Source organism: Emydura macquarii, unplaced genomic scaffold (genome assembly GCF_026122565.2).
Source record: "Emydura macquarii macquarii isolate MOO-44397 ecotype Brisbane River unplaced genomic scaffold, CSIRO-AGI_Emac_v2 contig_1230, whole genome shotgun sequence".
NCBI classification, from domain to species: Eukaryota; Metazoa; Chordata; order Testudines; family Chelidae; genus Emydura; species Emydura macquarii.
In genome coordinates, this window is record NW_027131367.1 from 1,744,504 (window position 1) to 1,760,919 (window position 16,416).

A 16,416-nucleotide genomic window follows, 5' to 3' on the forward strand; every position below is an offset into this window, starting at 1 on the left:
TCCGCCCCGGGCGGGTCCGCTCGAGCCGGGCCGCCGGGTCGGGTGAGTGCGGGGCCGGCAGCGGGGGCTCCAAGCCGCGGGGGCCGCAGCCGCTCCGGGAGCGGGCGAAGCTGCGGGGACGGGCAGGGCAGGGCAGGGCAGGGCGGCCCGCGGGCTGGGGCCGCCGGAGCTCTCCGGGCCGGGCGGCTGCCGCTGGGGATCGTTTAGCGCCGCCGGGCCCCTGCCCCGGGCGTCCCGGCGTCGCTGCGCCGCGGGCAGGAGCCTCGCCCTGCGCTAGGTCTAAGGACAGAGGGACCGGCCGACCCGGGTCCGCCTCGCATGCCCGGGATCCTGCCCGGCGGCCAAGCCCGGGGGTGCTTCAAAGGGAGCGAAGAGACCCGGCGCGGATCGAAGGATCCGTCCCGTCCCCTGGCGTCCGGGGCCAGCCTCTGGCAGCCAGCGGCTTATAGGGACACCCGGAGCCTGGGCTGGCATTTGAACCCAGGTACAGTCTGGGTCTCCACAACATCCCCTGGCGAGGAGTTCCAAGGGTGGCTGGGCCTTGTGTGAGGCAGTGCTTCCTTGGAAACCTGCTGCCTGTTAATTTCATCCAGTGACCCCTGGTTCTTGTGTCATGTGACGGGTAAATGACCTGTCCTCACTTTCTCTGCACCAGCCCTGACTGTGTGGACCTCTGTCACATCCCCCCTTTGTCCTCTCTTTTCTCACCTACACACTCCTGCTCTTTTTACTCTCTCCTCCTGTGGAAGCTGCTCCAGACCCCTGATCATGTCAGCTGCCCTTCTCTGTACCCTTTCCAGTTCTCATCTATCTTTGTCCATATTCCTGTGTGAAATGATGTTTGTCGTGTCCCTCATTGTGGGTCTTTGCCACCTTGGCCCCGAGCAGGTGGAGAGGCGTGTGCAGCCTGTCCCTGCCATGGATCCAGCCAGCACCGACTGGTCTGTCTCTGTTCTCGGCCCTGGGCTTTGAAAAAATAATCAGAGCAAACTAGCCCCTGCTGGCTGACCTGCTGCCCAGACTCACGTGGTGGGTGTTCCTGGGGGCGAAGGGGAAGAGGCTCTCCTTGTTTCTCTGCAGCCCCATGTAAAAACTCCCTATTGCCTTCTGTTTGCCAAAGAGAGAGAGAGAGAACACGGAGTTGAGCAGAGCTGTGCCCAGTCAAGCCCCTCGGGACCTGCCCTGGACTGCAGCTAGCCTGGAGAGGGAGCCGGAGTCCATTTGAGAGGGTAGAAAAATCCCACCTGGGAAGTTCTTTGTACTTGCCCCTAAGGGCAAGCCTCTGCCCCAGGAGACCTCCCCAGGTGAATGGAGGAGGTGCAGGAGTCTCTCGGTCTGGGCCTTGATAGGGGACAGGAAGGCCAGGAGTCCATTGATTGGTGTTATGAATGCACAGAGAGTGTCCCAAGAATCCCACCAGGCCTAGGCTGAGTCTCTGACCCTCCTTCCCACGCAGGAATTTTGGAGAACCAGACGTTGATTGGAGGAGAGCTCTGTTGACCAGAACTGCCGAGGAGGCGGTCTGCTTTCGGTCACCATGTCCCCTGAGATATCTGCAGGGGATTCTCGCTGTGCCCTGACCGACCCCGCTGAGCCAGGAATGTTTTACACACTGGCCTGAGTCCCCGAGAAACCTGCAATGGCAGAGCAGGACCGAGCGGCCCCAGAGCGATGTTGCTCCTACCACACAGTGCAGAGGAGGTTCCCTGTCCTCAGGTGGCTGCCCCAGTATTCTCTACAGTGGCTGCAGTTCGATCTCGTCGCTGGTGTGACCGTGGGCCTGACGGTCGTGCCACAAGCGCTGGCCTATGCGGAGGTGGCCGGCCTCCCAGTTCAGGTGGGCTGCTAGATGCTAGACGGATTCTAGACCACTGCAAAAACTCGGCGTTTGGAGCATTATAAAGGGGGGTGATTGCAGGGGGCAGTGTGCTAGCATAGCCTGGCAGAATGGTGAAGATTGTTACAGCCGGATGGCTGGGTGGGTGTTAGTTGGGCAATAACACATGGCCAGCTGTGTGGTTCTGGCGGATCCAGCTGTGCCTTGGGCGCGTTGGGCGGCTGAAGGCATGCATCCTCCTGGGACCATCCACGTTCCTCTTGTAGAAAGTCTGTGGTACAGCCACCCTGGTGATGAACGTGCTACCTACGTTTCTTCTAACGATTGACTAGTAAGTTCCACTGGGATACTTCCGTGGCCAGAACCTTTGTTAAGCAATCCCAGCCATCCTTTCATAATGCCCAGTTCTTGGAATGGTCAGACCAGGCTCCCAGGCCGGTGCGATTCTGGTGCTGAAGGTGCTGTTTGTTCCTGTGCAGTATGGTCTGTATTCCTCCTTCATGGGCTGCTTCGTCTACTGCCTTCTGGGGACCTCAAAAGATGTGACGCTGGGTCCAACGGCCATTATGTCGCTGCTGGTCTCTGCCTATGCGTTCCATGACCCTACCTATGCCATCCTGCTTACCTTCCTGTCGGGCTGTATCCAGCTAGCCATGGGTCTCCTGCACCTCGGTGAGATGCTGTGGCCACATCAGGCCTTGTTTTTGTATGATGCTTCTCTTGTTCTAGCTCCTTGTCCCTCCCCCACCCCCGCCAAAAGTCTCTGCTCTTGTCCAGCTATGGCTTATGAAGCCTTGCCCGGTGCATGTGTGAGCCAGTACCAAGGAGAGCAGCTCGCTTATAGCAATTTCCATCCCTTACAGGTTTCCTACTGGACTTCATTGCCTGCCCCGTCATTAAAGGGTTTACCTCGGCTGCTTCGATCACCATTAGCTTCAACCAGGTCAAGGTAGGATCCTCTCCTCGTGGCCGTGTCCATTTCTTTAGTTTAACTTGCCCTGTCGCCTAATGCAGCCTTGCAAAATTGACATGAAGATTCACCAACCCAGGTCCACAGTCTACTTGCTCAGCTCAGCGCGGTGGTGATAGTGGACGTAGGAAGGGTATTTCATTTGCCCCTCCCAAAACAAACGAGTAAGAGTTGCGTGAGATGAGTGCACTAGAAAGATTTTGCAAGGCTGGCGAGATGGGGTGAGTGCTCGGCACTGCCAGGCTGGTGACCCAAACTGGGTTCCTCGCTCTCTCCCTCCCAGAGGTGGGAGCGCTGCAGAGCCAGCATGCTCCGTGCTGGGGCGAGTGGACATGCCGTGTGACGTTCTGCTGGTGAAAAAGGAGGTTACGTCCAGTCCCCGGCCGGGGGTCCTGAGGGACCTGGTAACTATGGCCTGGCTGCTGTCTGTGTGGACTAAGCTAAACCAAGCTGCATGCTTCCCCTACGAATATGCCATCTTCCTCTCTGGCGATGAGGGAAGAGGGGGATACACTTGGATGCCGCAGCAAAAATCCTAGAATCACAGAAGATGAGGGTTGGAAGGGACCTCAGGAGGTCATCTAGTCCAACCCCCTGCTTAAAGCAGGACTCACCTTAGCTAAATCATCCCAGCCAGGGTTTTATCAAGGAGGCCTTAAAAACCAGTGCTGAATAGAGGGGAAACAATCACTTCCCTCGATCTGCTGGCAATGCTCCTACTAATGCAGTTAATTAAAACCCTTCCTGTTACCCTTCATGTCCCTTGCTAGCTGCAACTCCAGTTCTGCTTTGACCTTCCTGATTTCACTCCTGCCTGCTCGAGCAGTATTTTTATAATCCTCCCTAGTCATCTGACCAAGCTTCCACTTCTTGTAAGCTTCCATTTTGTGTTTAAGCTCACCGAAGACGACTTTGTTAAGCCAAGTTGGTCACTTGCCATATTTGCTATTCTTTCTGCAGATTGGGATGGTTTGTTCTTGCACCATCAATAAGGTTTCTTTAAAACACAGCCAGCTCTCCTGGACTCCTTTCCCCCTCATATTAGCCTCCCAGGGGATCCTGCCCTGAGGGAGTCAAAGTCTGTTTTTCTGAAGTCCAGGGTCCGTGTCCTGCTGTTCTCCTGTCATCCTTTGTCAGGATCCTGAACTCGACCATCTCGTGGTCACTGCTGCCCAGGTTACCACCCACTGCTACTTCCCTGCCAGTTCTTCCCAGTCTGTATCAATCTATATCCTCTGATTGCTTTGTTGTGTGGTTTTTCTCCAGGGGGCTGGGATTGTCTGTGTGGTTTGACTGGTCCCTGACTTGGCCAATCCTCTTCATTCCTTGTGGTGGTTTTCGGTATTGCTACGTTTCCTTTGTGGTTGACCGTAATCAGACAGGGATGTGGGGTCAGCATATGCTTCGCAAGGTCCCAGACAACAGAAAACACCAGCTAATCTCTTACGGCTTCATCAAGTGCTGTGTCTAGGAGGAACCTTTAAGCTCTTTCGCCACATTCACTGTCAGCCTCTGGTGACATGAGAACTCGAGCGGAGGGAAGTCAGGGGGCAAGAGAATCACCCCAGCTTGAATGCCCCAGTTGGGAGAGCTTGTCTGATTGTATGGAAAGCAGGACTCTGTCTCCATGGGGCTGGGGCGTCCTCAGCACCAGGAGAATGGGAGCTGTTTCCCCACAGAGTTCCTGGAGGCAGGGGGAAGGGGCAGGGGAGGGGAAGGTTCTGGAGAAAATTGCTTTGCCAGCGGTTTGCACACTGCTACGTGGTCTGGTCCCTGATGAAAACTCCCAGGTAGCAGGGCAGGAAAGGCACCGCATGGGCCAGAGCCGTGGGGAGGGGGAGCGTCCAATGCCATACTGCTTCGGTCTGTCAGCGGGGGCACCCTGTGAGGTGCATTTAGTGAGCTGAGGCTGTGCTGGGCATTCATCCGGCCTTTGTTTGTTTGCACAGAACATCCTGGGGCTGCGCGACATTCCACGCCAGTTTTTCCTGCAGGTGTATCACACCTTCCGGCGAATCGGGGAGACCAGGTCAGCAGACATCTGTGTGCTCTTCCGAGCTCATTGTTTTGATCAACGTCCTGGCAGCGGCTGGCGTGGAGCTGCGGGGAGTGCAGGGCTGGGAAAGCTGCAGCTGCCTGCAGCATCGGCCGTCAGGTCACACCAGGCACAAGCCCCAGACTCTGCCCTGCGCCAGTCCAAAACTATACTCCATGTCCTCCGTCATGTTGGCCTGGTTTGGGGGGTGGGGACATGGGGTCAGCCTAACCGTTCATGGCCTCCCAAGTTGCCAGAAAGGGGGGATGGAGTGGAAAACGGAGCTGTGAATTGCCTCCTTCCCCAGTCCCTCTGCTAGAGCAGGGAATTGGGCCAGTCGGCGTGTTGCCAATCCAAAAGGATGGAGCAGGTAAGAACGGCCACACTGGGTCAGCCCAATGATCCGTCCAGCCCCATATCCTGTGGCCAGGGCCAGGTGCCATAGAGGGAAGGAAGAGAACAGGCAGTCATCCAGTGACCCATCCCCTGCCACCCCTTCCCAGCTTCTGGCAAACACAGGCTAGGGCCACTTCGGAGCATGGTTTTGCAATTACTTCCATGGCTCTCGGTTCAAGCCAGCCCTGGTGCCTGGGAGCACTGCCCCCCCGATCGCTGCCCTCAGTTGTCTCTGTGCCCACGCTGCCCTGCCTCTGTTAAGTGCCCCTCCGGTGAGCAAGTGACAGGGTGTAACGGGCACGTGCTACTCCCTGCTCGGCTGTGCCGCCTCGTGGCTCGTCTGGGCAATTAGCTGGCCCCTGTCCGCACCCTGTCATGCAGTCTCCAAGCCTGTGGCCTCATGCACTTGCTCTGCAGCCCCCCTCTTGCTGGTCAAGAGCTGCAGTGCCTCTCCGTGGCTTAGCCCTCAGCCAAGTCACAGTCCTCCTCCCCTTCCAGGGTCTCTCTCCACAGGGTCTCAGAGTCTCCGTATCCACTGCGCTGACTGGGCCACTCCCATAGTGCCTTGCAAGGGAATCTGGGCCCAACCCCTCCACCTGGTTCCAATCCAGAGCCTTCAAACCAGCAGCTCAGCTCAGCTCTGCTCTCTCAGCCTGCACTGCCCCTTCCCTGGCTGCTTCCGACCCTCCTACGACAGGCTCCTGCTCTCCCCGCCCCGGTTTCCAGGAGCGGGACTGCAGCCCCCTTCTCTGTGGCCAGCTCCCCCTGCATGAGCTTCATCCCTGATTAAGGCTCTCTGGGTCCTTGCTCCGCTCCAGGTGCAGCCTATGGCTAATTGGCCTCTCTGGCTTCTAATAACCCTTCCAGGGCTAGTGTGGGGGCGAGCGCCCCATTGCACAGGCTTTGCCCCATGACTTCACACCCCTGGCACAGCCCCATCCACCCTCGATACATGTTGGACACTGAGGCCAGAGCACATGCCCTTTGCAGCAGCAATGAGGGGCTGAAATGGAGGGGGGAGGGGAATGGTTGCCCCTGGCCAGTTCTGGTTGGAAGTGGAGCCTGCTCCCCTGGTGCCTGTCTGGTTTCTGCCCTGGGTCCTTCTCCCTGTTCGCTGAGAACTGATCTGATTGCTGCACAGATGAGTCTCCTCGCTCAGAACGGGAGCCTGGGCAGGGCCCTGCTCCCCAGAGAGAACCGTTGCAGCACATTGTGACGTGGCCTGGGTTTGGTGCGTTTGCAGGGCCGGGGATGCTGTCCTGGGGCTGGCCTGCCTGGCAGCGCTTGTGGGGCTCCGGGCCATGAAATGCCACATCCCCAGGATCCGTCGGGTGGAGCTGGTGTCCATCAGGATCAGTCGTCTTATTGTCTGGGCCGCCGCAACAGGTTTGTTGGCTTTGCCCTGCCCTGCTCGGAGTGACGTCCGCTTGCAACACCCCTACGGCCGGGGAGTTAACCAGGGTCAGCGGGTGAGGAGCAGAAACGGAGGACCCTGCAAGGAGGGAGAAGGGGCACATCATGTGTCTGCAGCAAACGCCTGCTGGCGGAGAGCTTTGGCCCAGTTGGCTCTGAGGGGTTGTGATGGGCCGTGAGGACCAGAAATTGTCCTGATGGGACGGCCACTCGGGGGCCCTTGTGCGAGATGGGTCTTTCCCTCGGAGGGGCAGCGGTCCAAGCCATTGTCCTGACCGGCAGTGCCTGACCTCGTGGGCAGCCTCCATGGAGAGGCCCAGGACTGAGTGGGCTGTGGAGACTGAACGCCCCTTGCACCGTGGGTCTCTCCAGGCCGGGCGGAGGCCCAGTGGTGGGAGGCTCACTCTGCTGCTGCCCCTGCTCTTATGGACAGCAGGCGTCCACTGGCTGGGCTGGAGAGGACCCCCCCAGTGCATGTCTCTCCACCGTGCCCAGCCCCGTAGTGTCCGTGTGCCACTGGGCTGGGAGCGGTGCTTTCACCGTGGTCCTTTCCTCTCTGATGTAGCTCGCAATGCACTCGTGGTCCTGTTTGCTGGCCTGGTCGCTTACTCCTTCCAGGTGATGGGCTCCCAGCCATTCACCCTCACGGGGGAGACGCCCCAGGGGCTTCCTCCCTTCCAGCTGCCGCCTTTCTTTAAGGCCACAGCCAACAGCACGGTGCCCTTCAGCGAGATGGTGCAGGTGAGTGAAGCTGGGTGGTGGGGGCCGGTGGGCTCCCCAGGGTGGCGCGCTCATTCCGTGCTGCACCTTGAGATGGCTGAGCAAGTGCAGGAAGGGCAGAATCCCACTGGGAATTGGGGCTTCTCCCGCTTGCTCCTCTGCCCTCCAGCGGGGGAGCAGATGGGGCTGGATGCATGGAGCCTTGGGGTGACCTGCCCTCCAGCGCGTATGTGCCCTGGGCGTTGGTGGAGCTGGGGTTCCCATCTCCCTTTGCTCGGCTGAGCTGCATCATGGGAGACTCCTGCATGGGACTGGCACGTCCTGCTGCCCTCGGGGATGGGGGGACGGTGCAGAGAGGTGCAATGCTCTGTGCTATGACATTTGTCCTGGTTTCTTCCTTCTCCACGCCAGGAGCTGGGAGCTGGACTGGCTGTGGTGCCGCTCATGGGCCTGCTGGAGACCATTGCTATCGCCAAGGCCTTCGGTACGGCGTCGGGGCTTCTGTGCGGTGTTTGGGGCTCCCAGAGCCTTCGCTCCTCACATGGGGAATGAAGGGGCTGGATTCAGCTGCCCCGGGCCTTTGGGTGGGATTCACCTTCCACACGTCAAAGAAAAGCACAGGGGGTGCAGGAAGGAAGTGACTGAGGGGCTGTCCCCTGGAGTGAGGGGTCAGTGTCTGGGGAGGGACAGGCAGACGGTCACCTGGTACATTCCCCCCCACAACTGGGCATTTCCCCCGCAGTTTGTTGCCCTGGTGAGGTAGCTCCTGGGTATCCAAAGGGGGTAGAGACGTTCCCCACGCCCCGTGTGTCTGGGCTTTTCACCACCAAGGCAGGGGCTCAGCGTTGTTACGGCCTGTTATGGCTTTCCTGGTGCGGGGAGCGTGACCTGCAGGGCGAAGGTGGTGAAAGGGGGTCCCATGGGGCCTGTGACTCAGGCTGCACTGGGTGGCGCCAGGATCATTCCCTTGCAGTGACTGTCCTGACCCTCCGTGTGCCCCGCTGCCCCCTTGCCTGCTGGCTGCAGACTCTTTTGTGCTGGCCCGGGGTTCACAGGGAAACTCTGGGATAAAGGGGGCGGTTCTGCACAGTCACCCCTGTCTTCTTTCAGCCTCGCAGAACAATTACAGAATCGACCCCAACCAGGAGCTGCTGGCGATGGGTAAGAGCTCAGCGGGGGGGGCGGGGGTTTGCCAGGGCATGGTGTATGTGGCGGGGGGAGCGTCTCTGCAGCTTGGCCTGGGGTTGGGACTCCAGAATCTCTATGGACCCTCGTCTGCTGACTGGAAGGGGCCTTGGTGGTGGTTGCCCCGTATTGAGCTGGAGTTGATGGGGACTGTGGGACCGGGCCCGTTCCTCCCCCCCTGGCCCCGGGCAGCATCTTGACTCCCCGCCTGACTGCGCCATTCACAACATCCCTTCTCTCCCCCCACGACAGGCCTCACCAACCTCCTGGGCTCCTTCGTCTCCTCCTATCCCGTCACCGGCAGCTTTGGGCGGTGAGTAGCACCACTCGGCAGGGGCCGTGAGCCCCACTGGGTCCCAGGGTTGGATGCCAGCCAGCTGAGAGGAGCCCGTTTCCCTCTGGCTCCTGTCCATGGGCCGTGTTTGGAGTAGGTGGCCAGCTTTGCCCTGACTCCAGCCTGTCATGTCCCCTGTGGTCCCTTGGACAGCAGGAGTGCCCGGCCGGAGCCTCGGGGTTTGCTTTAGCTCCTACGCAGGTGGTGATTAAAAGGAGAAAGAGTCACACCTTGGGGAGGGGCTGGTCTCTGGACAGATGGACAGACAGACCAGCTCAGGGTGGGGTCTGTCTCCCCCTCCCTCTTCTTGTGACTCTGAGTCCATCCGGCAGCTCCCACCCTCATGGCACTGGGGAGCCGGCACTGGCCCCTCTCCCCCCCTCTGCCCTCGGTGGGAAGGGAGCTGGCCGTGGTTCTTCTCCGGGGCGGCCTGTAAGGTGCCTTTGGTTTGTGTTGCAGGACAGCGGTGAATGCGCAGACGGGCGTGTGCACCCCCGCGGGGGGGCTGATAACCGGTAGGTGTTGCTGCTCTCACCCAGTGGCTAGAGGGCACCTGGGACTCAGTTGGGGCTTCCCCCGTGTTTTACATCCTGTTAGTGACTGCTGTTCTCAGCCTGCTGTGGGGCTGGGCTGGGAGCGGGCAGGCGAGGGCGGTTCAGAGGAGTCGGGTTGCGGGTCGGGGTCGGGGTGGCCGTGCTCACATCCGCCTTGTCTCCCCCCAGGGATCCTGGTCCTGCTCTCCCTGGCCTACCTGACCTCGCTCTTCTATTACATCCCCAAGGCGGCCCTGGCGGCTGTCATCATTTGTGCCGTGGCTCCGATGTTTGATGCCGGGATCTTCCGAACCCTGTGGCGGGTTAAAAGTACGGGCGTGAGCCGCCTTAATTCCTCCCCGCCCAGCACAAATTCCTGCTGGGTGGCATGGTTTCAGCGTGGGGGGCCGGGTCGAAGGGATGCCGCGCCACCTGCTGGCCGTTCCTGGCGGTCCTTTGGAAAGGGTTGGGTGGGTACGAGCTCCAGTCTCTGCTGTGGGCGGCACACAGCGCTTCCGGCCAGGCAGGGTGCTGCTTCGGCTGGATGCGTGCCAGTCACGCGGAGACCCGAGAGTGCCAGTCGCACGTGTGTGTGTGTGTGTGTGCCCCACACGTGGCTGGAATGAAGTCCCCTCCCCTGGATGCCTGGTGGGGGCCCTGGATCGAGAGGGGACAGCGAGCATGATAACAGTCAGCACCTGCGTAGCACTTCTCACGTCCAGGCTGCTGCCAAACATCCACGTGTCCCAGGGCGGGAATTTTGGCCTGGTGTTCTCCGGCTCCCTGCCCCAAGACCAGGCCAGAAGGGACGTAGCCCCAGACTCTGCCCGTCTTGAGATGAGGCCTTTGAGTATCCCCTCGCCTCCCCTCCCCGTGTCTGTTAGCCTTCCTGTTGCACTAGCCTGGGTTTTGGGATTGACGCATTCAGGCAGCACCAAGACGTTCAGGTTTTGTGTTAGCCCTGAACACCCCTGCCTGGGCCCTCCCCCTGCCGCTCCGCCATCTGCAGACGAATCTCTGCTCCCTCTCCATTGATGCGAACGATTCCCTTTCCCCTGGCCCCACAGGCTGCTGTCTAACTCACTGGGCTTCCCGGCACAGCTGCAGTGTGGGCGGGTGGAAGGATGGGGCGAGGCAGTGATCGGGTTCTCGCACTCAGGGCTGGACCTTCTGCCACTGGCTGTGACTTTCCTGCTCTGCTTCTGGGAGGTTCAGTACGGCATCGTGGCCGGCGTTCTGGTCTCAGGCGTTCTGCTGCTCTACACCATTGCCAGACCCCGGATAAAGGTTCGGTTCAGACCTCCTCGTGTGGGGCTCAGCGGCAGTAGGGTCCCCACGAGGTGGGCAGGTGTCGCTATTGCCACAGGCATCGACCTGGAGGGAGAACGGGGTGCATTGTGTTCTCTTCTCACCCCCACGTCCCCGATCTGCCCCAGGTCTGGTGCAGAGAGGCATCCCCCGGACACAAAGAGAAGGCTAGCCAGGCAGCTCAGGAGGGGGTGGGCAGGGTTTCCTAGCATTAATGACGTTTGAGGCCCTCCATTCCCACTGTGCACAAATGCCAGCCCATCTGTGTGGGGTGGGAGGGAAGCATGGGTGTGTGGTGAGAGGCAGCCCTTCAGAGTGAGGGCCGGTGGCTGGCTGTGTTGCCTAGCCACCCACCTCCACTGTGAGGGGGACCCTGGCTCTGGGCTGCGTCTTTGGAGTGTGTTACGTTACCCAACGCAGCCACCTCTCAGCCTGCCCCTCTTGGCTCTCCTGCAGGTTTCAGGGCAGGGGGTGCTTCTCGTGCAGCCTGCGAGCGGCCTGCATTTCCCCGCTGTTGAGTTCTTCCGAGATGCCATGCACAGATGGGCCCTGGCAGGTATGGTGCACTCTGTCCTGACCATCAGCCTGTCTGTTACAAGCCAAACACACCCTTGGTTCAACGCTGTGCTTGCGGCCTGTGCTGGCCTCTTCCCAGCAGCCTCTGAATATAAACAGGGTCAGCACAGCTGCTCCACAGTGGGGCCTTTGTCAGCCTGGATAGCTACGGCCCCAAAGTCAGATCAACTTCTCGGGCAAATGCCCATGAAGCTGATACTGAAACCTCCTGTAATCAGCCAGCTTGACCCCCGGCCGGCCCCTGAGAGCCTCCCCCTGCAGCTGCGGCTCGTAGGGAAGAGACCCTGGGGGAAGCCATAGCTGGCATTGGACTGGGATTCACCCTGCCTGGGCACGACCCATTGGTCCAGCTATTGAGGCTTGTCTGGCCTTCAGCACGCTTGCAGCACGCTTGTACAGGGCTGGCTGGGTGTGGCAGGACAGGCAGAAGCTTGGCTGAACTCGTGCCAACACTCAAACCGGTCAGGCCCAGGAAGATCGATTCCTGCTTTAAGTTTCCTGCCCAGGGGGCTGGTGAATGTTCTGCTGGAAATGCCAGGGAGGTGACCACCTGGTATTCTCCCCTCAGCGTCTCCGCCACGCTGCGTCATCCTGGACTGCACCCACATCAGCAGCATGGATTATACGGTGGTGATGGGGCTGGCGGACCTGCTGCAGGAATTCCAGAGAAGGGGTGTCACCCTGACCTTCTCGGCCTTGCAGGTGTGTGGGTCGGACCAGGGACATGGGCACTTGTCATGCAGCTTCTTCCAAACCAAGACTGCTGCCATGTTCTCCGGTGGACGGGTCGCTGGATTAGCTCAGCTGAATTTGCTTCCCCAAAGGAAGCTCTAAAACTTGGGGCTGCACACGCAATTTGTCAGGAACCTGAAGCCTGCACCTCACTTGCCGCTAACACGGCCGACATCAGCTGCCATCACTGCAGTTGCAAAGGCATGGCCCAGCATGCATTGTGGCTTGGCTGCTCAGGCCAAGAGGGAGCATGGCATCGTCAGACTGCAGAATCTGGGGTTAACTCCTGGGTCAGGTGGCGGGGAGGGGCTGCGGCTCTCATCTCTGCTGCTTCTACCTGGGGACTGAGCTCTTGGGGTCGACTCGGCCCAGCCTCCCTTCCTGAGCCTGCCAGGACGAACGCCGGGAAGTCTTTGCTGTCTCTGCGAGTGATGGAAGCTGGAATGTCACAGCCACCCTCACCCTGTTCCCTTGTCGCCTCTCCTCGCAGGCTCATGTTCTCCAAGTCTTGCTGTCTGCAGACCTGGAAGGATTCCAACATTTCCCCAGCCTGGAGGAGGCAGGTAAGTGAGGTCAGGGCCCTGCTCCCTGTAAGGCTGGGAAAGGCTGATGTGCTTCTGGCGTGGAATCCAGCAACACGCAGTAACCTCGAGAAACGCCCCAAGTGTTCCGACCGGGAGCTGCTGCTGATTGGGACTCTGGGGAGACCTGCTGAAGTGAATCCCTCTGGTGGTTAGCAGAGAAAGAGCTTGTGGGGTTAGATGGATCTGGAGCCCCCTGGGCGGGGGGGGGGGAGGAGGCGGGGGAAAGCTTGCTGGCCTGGCTGCCCTAAGAGAGACTCCTCCTATTTCTTCAGAGCTGGAATTCAGCCTCTAGAAGTTAAATGCCTCTGAATCTGTCAAGGCATCTCAGCTGAGCCCAGGCCTTTGCTTTAAATGTTCCTGTTTTGCCTTCCTCTCTCTCTCCCCAACCCTCGCTACCCCTGCCTCTCCTGCAGAGAAGGGCCATGGAGTAGATCTTGATGGCAGCAGTCGAGTCCTGCTTTACAACGCCAGCCGCGAGAACATGCTGCCAACATCAGGGCTTATCCAGTGAGGATGAGGAGGGGCCGTGGGCAGCAACCCTTTGCCCTCAAAGATGGCGGAGGGTCTCCTTGCCTGAGACTGGTGTCTCCCGGATGCTCTGGTGAATGGACACATGCCCTGCCCATCGCTCCTGCCCTGGATAGCTCCTGGTGCTCTTTAAGGCAGTGTACCCGCGGAGAGGGGGGACGCGCCGACCAGGGATGTTGTTGGGGGAGGGGATGAAAACCTTGTTGTTTCTCCATTGCTCTGTCCCAGGAAGCACTGAGCCCCCTGACATGTAGGAGCCCGTTGCTAGCTGGTGGTGGAAAGCTCATCGTATCTGGGGATGGCGACATGGCCTTCCAGAGTCTCTTGTACACTTCTGGCTTTATGTTTCCCTTGAATCACCCAGGCCTTGGAGGAGGTGGAGGAGGAGGTGGGATGGTGCGGAGGGTGTTTGAACATCAAGGGACAATCCCTGCAGGGACAGGGAATGGAGAATCCAGCCAAACCCCGATGGGCTGCATGGGGATCATGTACCTGGAGGATGCTGGCACACATTGAGACCTAGAGTGAGCAGATGCAACCTGCCGTGGCCCCTGTTGCCTGCCGAGTCTGGGTGGGCTCTGTGGCCGAAACTGATCTCGAGGACTCAGGCAGGGCCCTAGCACTTTCGTGACATCATGGACAAGACAAATCTATTTCAGACAGGGAATGATGGGGGTGTCATTGTCTGCAGAGGGGTGGAGGTAGCGTAGGCAGTGGCCGGGTGAGAACTGTGCTTGGGTGTCTTTTGGAGGAGGCGCTTGGGGCACCCTGACTCAGATTCTTCAGGTTTACGTAGCTTTTAGCTGCGCCCATCAATAGGGAACAAAGTGCCCCCTCCCATCCCCTCTAGACCTCCCCAGCCCCATGCACTTCACCCTCTGCAATGCGCATCAGGCCACCTCCCTGCTGTCACACTCACACACCACCCCGGTCCACACAACTCTGCACAGTCCTGATCCCACAGGCATCGCCAAACGGGACCAGCCCCAAGGTCCGTCTAAATGCGTATCCCATCTTCATCTGTGGCTAGTACCAGATGCTTCAGAGGAAGGGGTGAGAAATCCTGCAGTAAGAAGATGTGCAACAATCGCCCCCTCCCTCTCCCCTTGAAAATCTCCTGACTCCTGATGGAGGGTGGCTGAAGGCTTGAAGCCCTGGGCTTCTATCTCTTCCCAAACTCTCTTTTGAGCATTTATTATTACAACTCTGGATCGTGTGGTGGTTCATATAAATGTCCAGGCCCTCTTTGAATGATAGCCTTCCCCGAGAAAGCAGAGTTTCAAGGGTACAGTCGCTGTCCTCTGTCCCCAAGGACATGCTCCGGGAATCAGGCCACAGGGAGGTGGAGAGTGTTTTGATCATTTCCTTTGTAACCTCTTCCTCTGGGTTTAGGATTTCTCTATGAAGCTGCCACGTTCAGCCCAGCCCGGCCTGGTCGCAGTGGTGTGCTGTCCTGGCAGCTCTTTGAAGCTGCTAGCTAATGCTTCAGAATCTGATTTCGGTTGAAAAGGGGGGGAAAACCTCACAGCTGTGAGACGAGTAGAACTGCGTCTGCAAGGAGACTGGCACACTAGCTCTGAGGGGTGGGCACTGCTCTGTTCAGCTGGGAGGGGCTGTTCACTTAGTTCGCAATGGTGACATTTAAAGGGTCACCCCTATTTCAGTCCTCGGGTAAGGAAGGAGATGGGGGGGCACAGCTCTGCACAAGGCACTGTGGGTGAATCGTGGTGCGCCGGGGAGAGGCTATCGCGTATTGTTCTTCCCCAGTCCAGAATGAGCCACTCACAAGGAGCCTAGCAGAGCCTCTGGGCACGTAAAGCCGGAGGCACCCATCTGAAATTCTGACTGATTGCACAAGCTGCTGTGAGAACTGTCTCAGTCTGGCGACGCACGGGGGCGCAGCTTTCCCTTCCTTTACCACCCTGCAGCCGGCACAAGTGCTGCCTCCGTTCTGAGGGGCTGTGGGGGCAGGGGAGGGGAAAGGTGGGATGGCTTTAGTTTTGCAGAGCTGAACTTGCCTCCCCCTCCCCCCAGTCCTGATTGTGTGCAGCTGAGCCAGGCTGGGTGCACAATCCTCATTCCCTCTCAGCTCAACTCCCCCTGCCCCCCCATGCCCCTCTCCTCCCCTTTGAGAAAGAAAAGCCGGTAAGGAGGTGTGTACCAGCTGTGTTTGCCCCGGGGCAGATCTGCTCCCGTGCCAGCCTTGGCTACAATCTCAGTGCACTGACCTCTCTGCCGCTGGCCAGGGAGGGGGCAGTTGGGCTATTTTGCTGCTGTGCAGTTCAAAGCTTTTGTTCTAGACTGCCCCATTTCTGGACACTCACCTGATTCTCTCCGACCTGGCCCCTGGTTTGTCATTTACACTTGTGCAAAGCAGGTACACAATGCCGCCGACTCCGAATTCTCTACTCAAAGCAGCAGTGGCATTTGCTGGGCCATAGAACAGGTATAAATTACACCACCAGGTGCTCGGCAGTGGGGAATCAGGCCCACTGCTTATAGAGGGTGAAACCTGTCTGAACTAGCATCTGGGCTGCACTTTGTAGGGAGGGTTTGTTTGCAGGGGACAGCTCTGTACCATGAACAATAAAACAGTATGATTACAAGTGCCTCAGTCTGCGTCTCCCGTTCACTGGAGAAATGGTTTCTTTTTGAGATTTGCAGGAATGTCTAAACCCCCGGACACTGGCTGTGACTCAGGAGCCCCATGTGGGCAACAGATGGAGGGTCCGCAGTTCTGAATCTATAGCCAGGGACTTTGCTAGACGTGTCCAGATGGGCACGTCTCTGCTGTGATCCATAGTTCAGCGAAGGGGGCTGTGTGCAGTCCCTGCCAAAAGCTAAGAACTGGCTGGTTGTCATGGTTATTGGGGGAAGTATGTATGGGAAATACTGTCGGAGTTATGTAAGGTGGAATATTGTGTTCCAAAGTGAAACTGCTCACCTGGGTTGAGGCGGCTCTCAGCGCTAACTCAATGAAGAGTGAGAACAACAGACATCTTTCAGCCCAGCCCAACCCAGCATTTACTGCCTAAACAAGGTGCAGGCATGGGTCCTTTACAAAGCACAAAAGGGGGTGGCCAGCAGGGGTGAACTGAAGGTGACAAAATGCCTTAGGTTAGGAAAAGAGACAAAAGGTCTGAAACTGTAAATAGACTAAAGAAGGGCACAGATGGCCTCTGTTACGGAGGGGACACTGCCAGGGTGAGTGTCTCATGAAATGTGGACCCCAGCTCTCTCGACTGGACAAGCACTGGATGGACTG

General features: G+C 58.7%; 1 protein-coding gene across 1 annotated transcript; it reads left to right on the top strand.

The window, feature by feature from the left end:
- Window positions 1-109: 109 nt before the first annotated feature.
- SLC26A11 (solute carrier family 26 member 11) lies at window positions 110-14,010 on the top strand. The gene is made up of 17 exons (XM_067547212.1): window positions 110-484; window positions 1,457-1,837; window positions 2,317-2,509; window positions 2,701-2,786; window positions 4,757-4,836; window positions 6,482-6,624; window positions 7,217-7,392; window positions 7,783-7,855; window positions 8,482-8,532; window positions 8,809-8,869; window positions 9,350-9,405; window positions 9,613-9,753; window positions 10,583-10,710; window positions 11,188-11,287; window positions 11,876-12,009; window positions 12,530-12,602; window positions 13,037-14,010. The coding sequence occupies exons 2-17, from the start codon at window positions 1,640-1,642 to the stop codon at window positions 13,132-13,134; spliced, it is 1,791 nt and encodes a 596-aa protein (XP_067403313.1). The 5' UTR covers window positions 110-484; window positions 1,457-1,639; the 3' UTR covers window positions 13,135-14,010.
- The last annotated feature ends 2,406 nt before the right edge of the window (window positions 14,011-16,416 follow it).